An 11,392-nucleotide genomic window follows, 5' to 3' on the forward strand; every position below is an offset into this window, starting at 1 on the left:
AAAAGACCAGATTAAAAAATGTGAAGACCCAGGGTCATCCTACTGCACTGCTTGGGGCTGTGTAAGCAGGGGACATATCTGGTGGGAGACACCGATCAAAGGTGATCTGAACTCTGTGGGTTAGAGGGACAGAAGTATGCAGGGAAATGTCAACTAGGAGGCAGCTGGGTAGACTGTGGCCCCTGTTATGAGAAGGAACAGTTCCCCAGTCACCCATGGGCAACCCCTGGAGGTCACGGCAACTCCCTGATAATTAGATTCACTGAGGGGAAAAAAAGGCTGACTGGACCACCAGAAACAAGTGGGGGCTGCATCTATACCGTTCTGGGTATGACCCTGAACTTACTTTTACCATTCAGCACACTCTGTCCACATTAAAAACCAAAGTGGGTCCAACAAGGTACTTAACACTCCAACCCCTGCCAAAGCACATTATGCCCAGGGGACCCAGCACTACCACTGTGCCCAACCATGTAGACTCCCTGTGGAGTATTCCTCCCTCATCCAGCCAAATGGATAGGGACCTGCTTTTCTTCCTACTCCAGAAAACCTTCTGCTTCTTAATGCCACTAGGCCCAATTTGACAACCTCTTGTTGGCTCTGCTATGATATACAACCCCCATTCTATGAAGGAGTAGAGGTAATGGGCAAATATAGTACAACCACCAACACTCAACAGTGCTGCTGGCAAGCCAAGGCCTCCCTAACACTCCAACAGATGGAGGGCCAAGGCTTATGCATAGGACAAGTCCCACTAAAATATCAGGTCCACTGCAATCACACTCAGCTATTTGGGATCCAGACTGGCCACCTGTTGTCCTTGGGTGACACCTGGAGGGTGAGTTCCTCTGGTCTGATGCCATGTGCACATATCACAGTCCTTAATAAGACCTGGGAGTTTTGTATATTAGTCAGACACATGCCCTAACTAATATATCACACTGAGGAAGACCTGCATAACTTAATTTAGCCTATTAAACCAAGCTGCTATAAGAAAGAACCAGTTACAGCCCTCACCCTATCTGTGCTACTGGGGGCTAGCCAAGCAGGAATGGGGACCAGGGCTGTGTCCCTGATTGCTCAGCAGCAGCACTATTCCAGCCTCCATCCAAATATTGTTGAGGACATAGAAAAATTAGAAAACTCCATCTCACATCTTCAGGACTCCCTATCCTCACTAGCAGAGGTGGTCATGCAAAACAGGAGAGGACTAGACCTCATTTTTTCCAAAAGACAAAGGGTTGTGCTCTGTGCTGGTGAAGAATGTTTTTATGTAGACCACTCAGGAGTTTGAAAGTTAAATGGCCAACGTATGAGAAGAGTTAGCCAAAAGGAAAAAAGAACATGAAGCCAGCCAAAGCTGGTTCGAAAGTTCATACTCCAAGTCCCCCTGGATTGCAATAACAATCCTCTGGTAGAGCAAGTTCATCAGGCTTAAATTCCTACAGGGTCATAAAGGCAGGTAAGAATTTTCCTCAGGCAGTGACTGTCAGGCTTTGTTTTACAACCCAAAAAGGGCGTGGTAAAAGAGGAGGTCAACTGAGAGACAATGATTGGTTAGTAGATCAAGAAAAGGGGATTTATATACTCAGTCTACATTTCTAGAAGTGGTTAAGTAAGAAGTTAGGAGTCTATAATGTTAGTAAGGCTGTATAAGAAAAGAGGGTCTCTGCTTAAATTGCACAAGAAATGAAGCTATCCTCCTGACCTAGGAGACTGGCATTGTTTCTATAAGGTTGTTACCTTAGTTCAGGAGATTGTTTGGCCTTGGATGCATGATAGGTATTTTAGATAAACACACTGTTAGGAGTACTTGGAAGCACACATAGCATACAAGTAAATGACTATAGAAACCAGCTAATATATATACAAACGCTACAATATACCAAGACTTCTGAAGCCATGGCTTGACCTTCAGAAAAATCCTTGACCTTTCCAAGTAGTAGCTTCTGTGATAGTAGCTGAATTCCATTTTGTTTTCCTAAGCCTTGAAGCAGTTCCAGTTTTTTTGTTTGTTTGTTTAGAGAAAATGGAGAATGTTTAACTCTCTCTAGGGTAGCAAAAAACATAGATAAATTTAAATTTAGAGATGACTTGAAAAGTGAAAAGTAATGGATAATTAATATTTATAACCAATAATCTATGTAGATGGCAAGCTGAGAATTAGTTTAGCCATCTAATAGGTGTAGTTGTATATAATCAGAATATCTTTGTACCAAGAAGGGAGCAGAGCAGTAACATAAAAATCTATCATTAGCTAGTATAGCATAATATGGTCAAATGTGTCTAAATACTACAATTATGTCTTATCAAAAAGAAATGCTTATTTTGGAACATACTTCTATCAATCTCTGATTAGTGGTATTAATTTGATTAAACTGTACTTTTAAGAGGCATTGTTAGAAAAGAGTTACTTGAGTTAGTCATGAGCACCTGTGGGACCAAAAGTGCAGTTGAAATTGATCTAATAATTTAAATTTGTGATCAAGGCAATATTAATCACTTAGCTAGGAGAGGACTGTAATAATCTGTGTCAAGGTATACATAGCAAGACTTACATAGAGAACAATTGTCAGAAGTACATGAGGAGAATATATGATAATATATACATTTCAGGATCATGAGCAGAATTTATACAATTAATAATAGAGCATTTTTTAAGTACAGTCCAAGCCCTGGGCTGGGGAGTTCAGCAATGAAAGAGAGGTAGGTCACAAAGGGACTGTAGAAAACATTCATAGTTACTTCCTGCTGATATGGGGGCGAAGTTGAGGATCTTGAAGACTGGAATGCAGTGCAAACCCAGGAAGAGCAGGTTGTTTCAGGCTCCATAAGACATATGTAGCAGGATTTTCTGTCTCATGGACTAGAGGGCATGATGCAAGGCTGAGCGAACAACACATCCATGTGGGCTGGAGAATGGGGTGCAAACCTGCAGCTTGACAGCATGTCTGTGGTCCAGAGGGTAACAACCTGAAACTCTTTAAATGATCAGAATTTCTGCTGGAAACAAATATGTGTATTAGAACATGCAGTTGAGGAGTTTTAAGGAGGAAACATTTTCTCTTAAGTGTACCTACAGAATATTAAATGCATGGTTTTAGCAGATGAGAGAAGGATATCAGGCCAGGAGGAGAGGGCAAAATCCACCCTTCTAGAGAAAAAAAAGAAAATTTGTAAATGGGAGAAATAAACTGTAATCAGGTTTCATTCCTCCTGGTCCTTCTTGGCTTGTGAGCATTGGTGAATTTTGACCTCCTGAAGTTTATAAGAACCTTCTTAAAAGACAAAAAATCTTTAGATATATTAGTAATATGATAACAGTGGTAAATTATGTCAGAGCAAAATTATGAATCTTTGGAGTCTCAACAAAACCACAGGATAGTCAGAGAATGAAATCTGAAATGTTTCATATATATATATGAAACATTTCAATAATTAAGATAATTAAGACTTTATATATTATATATATTAATTATCTCTTGATCAAAATTAATAAAAATATATTGAGGACAGGATTATTTCTAATCATCTTTCTATAAGTTTTAATATCATTGATGAACAGAGTCATCAAAAGGATCTGGAACTGTATCAATTTATTCATAAAGTCAAAGCTCAATATTTAAGAAGCTGCTGTATTCAGACTAGCAGCTTTAGAGCACTTTTGTCCTGCTGCGGCCTAGTATATGGTGTGACCAGGCAATCCAGGATTCATAAAGATGGGTCAGTATCCTGTGAAAACATGTAAGCATATTGTCTTTTTCACATTATGAAAACATCAGGACCTTTACAAATACAACTGAGATGATTCCAGAGGCTTAGTTATCTTCTTGGCTTGGCCTGTGGTAATGAGGAATGCCTGTAGTGGGAGACTTAAAAAACAAAGCACAAATTCTTAAGAGCTCTTAAAGTATATATAAGGTCCTTGTCCAACTATGAGCTCTAGGCCTTCCTAATATTGAAAAGCAGTGGAATAAATGGTGTATTATTTCTTTATTACATAGTTATTAATCATAAGGATTTAGGTCTCATGGGTGAGTTTCCATAAGGAGAGAATGTATAATTTTTGGACAGGCAGGAGAAAGTGCCAGTATAGACCTATCTTCCAATCTATAGACTCATAAGATATATATATATATATAGATAGATAGATAGATAGATAGATAGATAGAGATAGATATATAGATATATAGATATATCTATATAGATATATCTCTATAGATATATTTTGTGCAATATACATATTGCAATATATGTATACTTATATATTATATAAATGTATGTGTATGTATATATGTGTATAATATATATATATATATATATATATATATCATTGGGGTAGGGGACTGTGAGGAAACTATAATTGACAGTTAGTTCTGATAGTTAATCTGTATATATGATAAGGAACTCAGCACAATAAATGAGTTCTGGATAAACAGGACTCATATTTCCTGCTCTGCATGTCAGCTTTTGACTCTATCGTGTCAGGGTTAGAAGGCAAGCTAAAAGGGAAATACTGACAATCTTTAGGGTGAGGATGTATGGTGAAGAAGTAATCTTGTAAGTCTATGACAAATATATTTTAAATTCCAGGGGTGGCTGTGAGAAATGGCAAGCCAGGCTGTGAAGCTCCCCTTGGGTCCAATAAAGTCCATTTAATATTTTAAGGTCTTGTAACAGCCTGTAAGCCTGATTTTTTTTAATAAACATATATTGGGGTGACTCAAGGGCTGGTGAGAGGCTTTATATGCCCTACTTTTAAGCTTCTACTACACCAGACAAGTAGCAGCTACAGTTCTCAGCATTCGAATTCCATTGTTTACCCCATTAAGGAGTATCAGATTTCCATGTAGTGCACTTAACCCCTGAACCATCTCTCCAACCACAGTTCACCATTCTTATATCCATAGAATCTCAGCTCTTTAACTGGGCATCTGTTTCCTCTGATATAAAAATTTGGTTGAGGTCAGAAGGAAAGCAAACTCACTAGTCTCAGGAAGCTCCTGAAACTAGCAAAACCCACTCCCCTGTCCCTGAGCTTATATGGAGTAATCGGGTCTGGCAGAGTAGGCATTCCAACCCACCAAATTGCCTGTGAGTGATACACAGAGCTCCGGTGACACAGCTTCATGAGCTGTTACCCATACTGAGATGCATTTGTCTGTGATGAAGCTGTCTTCCGGTCATCCATGTTCCTAAAAGTAACCCTAAAAAAATCTCTCTGTCTCAGTAAGCTAGACTTGAGGATATAGTTTGTTCAGGGTAGGTCTGCCATTTGTTAATGTCTCCTCTGAAGAAGTCACACAACACAGTTGTCATCTGAACACAGCTTGATAGAACCAAAGAAGACTTGAGGAAAGATGATTGCAGGGCCTCTGAAAGGTGCATCAAGATGTGGAACAAAGGCTGGCCATTACAAGGGTGGAATGTCTGTGAAGCAATTAACATAATGGCTAGCTTTCCTTGAAGGGCAGGGGATGGCATACATGTTTGATATACTGGTGGTTTAATATTTCATATAATAGGTAGTAAGACATGAAACCAAAACCAAGCACATTGAGAACCTCATGTCCATTTGGCAGAATCCTAGAGTAGACCTCTTTTTCTTCTTGGCATGGGGTTGTGTCTCGGTTACTTATCTATTGCTGTGAGGACACAGTGACCAAGGCAACTATAGAAGAAAGTTTATTTCAAGCTTACAGCTTCATTTAGAACCCATGGAAGCAACTGAGAGTAAGGAGGAAAAGAATGTGGTGGGAGTGATAGACTCCACTCAAGTCTGACTTTTAACACAGGGTATCACATGTTTCAGCACCAAGAAGGAGCCTCAATAGAGGTTCAGGACAAGAAACTATCATGATCCTTGAACACTCAGCCCCTCAAGTGCTTGAACTGGGAAAGGTTTTCAAGCAAACAATGGAAGTGCTAATCAGAGCCTAGATCATGAGGATTCCGGCCTGAGTGTGGAGGGATCAGTCTGAGTACCAGGGAAATGTAGAAACTGAGCTGTTGCAGGAGAATTGTTCATATAGCCAATCCACTGTGCCAATAAAAAAAAAAAAAAACCTTGAATCTAGGGCAGAGACAGTGATTGGCTGCCTGGGATTAGCCTCCAAAGATTTGGAGGACTTTGCAAGGCGGCTAGAGAGGGCAGGAATAGAGAAGTTTGGGAGAATTTCCAGTGCTAGAGATTCCAGAGAACGTGGAGAGAGGGTCAACCAATTGTTCCACTTTCCTTCCAGGTCTTTATCTCAATTTCTGACTCCCAAGTTTTTATTATACTAGAACAAATTAGGTAATCGTTTCATCCGGCAGCTACATCTGGTGTTCCACATCTGGCATTATTAAACCTCACCAAGGCATTGAACCTGCCATGCCGCTGCCACTGCTGCAGCAGCTGGTGTTGTCTCCCTTCCCAGTGGACCTCCCTGCCTGTTTTCCCACCTCAGGGGTTTCTCTGCTGCAGCTTTTCCACAGCAGCCTTAGCTGCTGCCTGCCCCTGGCCCAAGAACTCCGCTGGGTTTGTTTTCAAGGTAAACAGAGACACATTTTAAATAGATAGTCTTCAAACACTTTAGAGACCTACAGACTATTACACTTTAATGTTTTAATAACAGTGCTTTTCATGACAATGAGACATGTCTGCTCCTGGCAGCACTAATCTACTTCTTAAAAGGATGATCCGCATCAAAGAACCTCCATATGGAGTTTGCTTTCTTTATGGCAAAAGTTAGCAATTTGGGCAAGGAACTGCCCTTGCCTCAACTACTTATGGTATGCTCAGGATACCACTAATTGTTCAGTTGACTTCCTATTTCCTGCAAGATGCAGCACTCTCAGCCCCAGTGCCACATCTGCCTGCACTCTGCCATGTTCCCCATCATGGTGATAATGGACTGAACCTCTGAAACTGTAAACAAGCCATGACAACTAAATATGTTCTTTAGAAGAGTTGCAGTGGACATGGTGTCTCTTCACAGCCATCAAAACCTGAAGTAGGACAGTGGTGAAAGCCATTTCTTCCCACATCTCAGGAAAAGTCACACAATATCATTCCACATGGAACTGAGAACATGCAGTGTTTATTTCTCTGTACAAAACTTAGTTCACTTAGCATATTACCCCCCAGGTCCATCCATGTTCTCAAAACACAGATTTACTTCTCATAAAGCTCAGTTGTATTACAGTGTGTTCATATATCACATTTTCTTTGTCCAGTCATCCACTGATGGATGAGTCCTTAATTTTCCATTCTTGCTTTTCAAGTGACAAAGCAAGGAATAATATAGATCTTTGCTCTGTCTTCAACAGATCATGAGTCCCTGTATTTTACACATCCCAGAGTGGGACTGCTGGATCACACAGCTGACATTGCCTTTGATGCACAGAAATTTTCAGTTTTTGTGAGGCCTGATTTGTTGTTTAGTTGTTATTGTCACCTCTGCTTTTGTGTCATGGTCAAGAGTATCACTGCGAAATCCAATGTCACTGAGCGTACATCACAGATTCTCTTCTAAATGTTTTATAAACTTTGTTATTGCATTTAAGTATTGATCTACTTAGAGTCAATGTTTGTATAAGGAATTAAAAAACGGGACTTGGGCATGGAACAACCCTCTGCCTGAGCATCCTCTGTACTGCTCAACTCTTAGCATACTTGTCAAAGATCATTTGGCCACAGGGTAGGACTGATCAGAGGGATGGTCTGACTTGGTGCTCTTTCTGGTTGTGGCTGTGGTAGGTTTTGCTGCAGGTGGTTGATTTGGTTGCTTTGTTTCATATAGTCAGAAATTTTCCTGTGTTCTGCCTGGGCCCTGCGGTCTGGAAGAATCTCTTCCACCCATATCCCACAGCCTCTTGGTCCCAAAAAAACACACAGGCTTATTTCACTATTAAACTATATGGCCTAATGGCTCAGGCTTCTCACTAGCTAGCTCTTACATCTTAAATTAACACATTTCTATGAATCTATACTTTGCCACATGGCTTGTGGATTACCATTACTTTTACTTCTTGTTTCTCCTGGTGGCAGCTAGCAGCATCTGCCCAAACTCCCCTTTCTTCTCTCACTATATCTCTTGGATTTTCCACCCTGGCTCCATCCTGACCTACCATAGGTCAAAGCAGCTTTATTTATCAACCATTCAGAGCAACACATATTCACAGCACACAGAAAGACATCCCACAGTGATGGGGTGTTACTATGTAGCCCTGTCTGTCTTGGAACTCACTTGGTAGTCTAGCCTGATCCTGAGCTCATGGCAACCTCTTGCCTCAGTCCTTCACCTACTGGGATTTTAGGCATGAAACCCCACAGATGGCACCATATTTCTCTTTTGTTTAATTGCATATTCATTTACTGGTTGTTTATTGGTGGGAGGAACCAAGCATTGTGCCCACAGTGCTGATGTCTGTAGTGGGAGAAGGGAGTGTGCTTTTGGCTGCAGTACAGGTCTAACAGTCTATTCTAAGTCGAGGCTGGGTTCTGGAAAGAGAGTCACCTGCTATATTACAACTGTGTGTCACCAAAGAAGGTTTGTCTTCATACTCCTGGCTAGGAGCTCTGAGAGTTGGGGATCTGTGCTGGCTAGTTTTATATCAACTTGACTTAAACTAACTCATTTGGGAAGATAAAAAAACCCTGTTGAGAAAATGCCTCCCTTCTACCAGATTGGCCTGCAGGAAATCTTATGGGACATTTTCTAGAACGATGATTGGTGTGGGTGGGTCCAGCTCTTTGGGGGTACAGCCACCCTAAGGTTGTGGCCCTGGATTGTGGTGTTTTATTACCTCAACACAGATTCTGACTAAGACAGAGTCCCTGTGAGGAAAAAGTGGCCATTTAGAGTACACTCAGCCTCAACATAATTTCAGTTAACTCCTGGCCACAGGAACCAGAGAGGTGAATATTTACATTTACCACAATTAGGACAATGAGAAAAAGATGTGATCATTAAAAACAACTGTACTGTTAATGTAAAAATTGCTATGTGACTTTCTCCCATCTTCAGATCCTTCCAAGCACTGCCAGAGTAGATATGAATTAGACTGCTGCCTAAAGCACACTCTCTCCCCACCTGCCACAGGCAAGGACTTGAAGGAAGACACATGGCCAGCCTAGAAACATAGTACTTACAGGAGTACTAGGAGAGAATACCCTGCTTATTGCCTCACCTCTCCTAATCTACCTTCTCACAGGAAGTGCACTCCCCAAAGGAACAAACAGATGTCAGACACAATCACAGAGTTCTTGTCCACTTGCTCGGTGAGGATGAATTTATGGTGATGCTTCTCTTTTCTGTCCATAACAGGTCAACCTGCAAAACCAAAACATGTACCCTCATTAAGGGGTATCATTGGCATTGTTGCCCAATGTCTAATGGGGCTGATTGCAGTAATATTTGTACTGGTTTTCCTGTGGCGCAGCCATCGTGGCAGGTGAAGTATCTTACACCCTTCCACCTACTCTTCCATTCCCTCTATGCTTGGGAAAAGGGAAGAGGCTTTCCTCACTTTGTGTCTGGACTCCCATCTTCTTCTCTTTGCTATGTGTGTGCTGTGTTCCTCATATCACTGCCTTCCTATGTCCTGTAATCCACTGTCTGTTGGTCATAGTCACTCCTTTCCCTGTGAAGTTTGGAGGTAAATTGACTTCATCTTTCACCAGGGAGCCACAGATTGAGAACGACATTAAACAGGTGGACAATGAGCCAACCAATCCCAATGAGCCATCCAACCTCAATAAAACCTCAAAAGAAGCCTCAAATGTGAAACATCAAAAGAAAAAGAAGTCAAAAGTAAATTCTTTATTTTGTTGTCACAGCAGCAGGGATGGAGGGAGGGACTGAGATAGCATAGTGGAGGCAGAAGAATCAGGGTCCTCTTGACAAGTGAAAGAAGAACCCACCAGTGGGAGACAAAGGGGTGTGGGTGTGAAGACCAAATATGCAGAACACTGAAAAAACAGATCTTTGGCCTGCGATGTCCCACTTAACCAAAGTACCATCCCAGAACCAGTTAGAAAACAGCTAATATGATGGGGCAAAAGGATCAAAGACTAGGAGGGGCTGGTTAGATTGGAAAAGGAGGCAGCACCAAGAAAGGCAGTGGCAGCCATGGTGTGAATGCACAGCAAGGACACCAAGCAGCTCCCAGGAAACATTGGCTCCCAGGGTCCCAACTGAGGAACCAAACAACAGTGACAGTGTCTCCCATTTCTTTAGGGCAAGAAGTAAGAGCATGCTCAGTGAGGACAACTGGACCTGTCCACCCACAGTAAGTAAAGGCACTGACCTTCAGGAATCAAAGGTCCCACCACCTACCTGTCCTTCCACGGCATCGTGGACACCAGCCACTGTCTCCTGTCTGACGTACAGAGCAGATCTTCTCTTCCCAGCCTCTGGCTGGCATTTCCTTTAGGCTGCCAAGTAGCTCCCAAATAAAGACATGGAGACTTATTATTAATTATGAATGCTCAGCCTTAGCTTACTCTTGTCCAACCAGCTCCTTTACCTTAATTTAAACTGTTTCTGTTCATCTATTTTTCCCCTCAAGCCTTTTAACCTTTCTTTCATTCTGTATGTCCTACTTTCCTGCTTCCTCCATGTCTTTCTCTCTGGCCCCTGGTGTCTCCATGGCTTCTTTTTTTTCTTTCTTTTTTGAACTAAATATCTCCTCCGACTTACTCTTCCTGCCCAGATGTCCCACATACACCTCCTCCCTTGCTATTAGACATTCAGCTTTTTCTTAGAAAAATCAGGTGCCTTAGGCAGGCAAGGTAAAACAGCAACATGTCTTTACATAGTTATACAAATATTGCACAACACCCACCAGCCCTCAGGTGCTGTAGGTCCTCATCCCCTTTCCAGCCAAGAGCAAGTTCCTCACATTAATGCCTTCCCTGCTATCTGTGAAGGTTGTGGGAATTCATTCTCCCTTAGGGAGATGCTCTGCTCTGTGTGTGGTGTTTGCTCTGGGTGCCATGGATCACTGTGCTCCGCCTTGTCATAGGAAAAAGGCAGTCACAAGTATCACTGAGGAAAGAATAATCAAGGCTTTGTGAACTTGCAGAACTCCTGAACTGAATAACTCAGGTCTCTGTTCTTGTTAGCTCTCCTCTGGTCCTAATAAGCTAAGTCTGTGAAACAGACTCCGGAGGATGCAAATCCTCTAACTGGACTTGGGCATCACACCCCTCAACTCCCACCCCACATCTGCAACCACCTCCTGCAGCCTCGTTCATCTACAAATCACAAGTCTTAGATGAGCTTTGCACTTCCATGATCTGGTTACTCTTCTCTTGCTTCCCCAGGTCACGTGACAACTCTCCTAATGAGGTAAGTGCTGCCACTTTCACTGTCTGCTTCCTCTCAGAAGTCTCTGGAGAGATGGG

At 41.9% G+C, this 11,392-nt stretch overlaps 1 protein-coding gene across 3 annotated transcripts in view; it reads left to right on the forward strand.

Moving 5' to 3' along the window:
- LOC102907532 (cell adhesion molecule CEACAM1-like) overlaps positions 1–11,392 on the forward strand; it is a 161,444-nt gene that overhangs the window by 148,274 nt on the left and 1,778 nt on the right. For 2 of the 3 annotated variants that reach the window (XM_076573643.1, XM_076573642.1), the window contains exons 5-8: positions 9,312–9,438; positions 9,668–9,797; positions 10,224–10,275; positions 11,312–11,336. In XM_076573643.1, coding sequence (XP_076429758.1) covers positions 9,312–9,438; positions 9,668–9,797; positions 10,224–10,235 — 269 coding nt within the window. In that variant the 3' untranslated portion in view covers positions 10,236–10,275; positions 11,312–11,336. The remainder of the gene's footprint in view (positions 1–9,311; positions 9,439–9,667; positions 9,798–10,223; positions 10,276–11,311; positions 11,337–11,392) is intronic. The other variant, XM_076573638.1, reaches the window with a different exon arrangement.

This window comes from Peromyscus maniculatus, chromosome 1, assembly GCF_049852395.1.
Source record: "Peromyscus maniculatus bairdii isolate BWxNUB_F1_BW_parent chromosome 1, HU_Pman_BW_mat_3.1, whole genome shotgun sequence".
Lineage (NCBI taxonomy): Eukaryota > Metazoa > Chordata > Mammalia > Rodentia > Cricetidae > Peromyscus > Peromyscus maniculatus.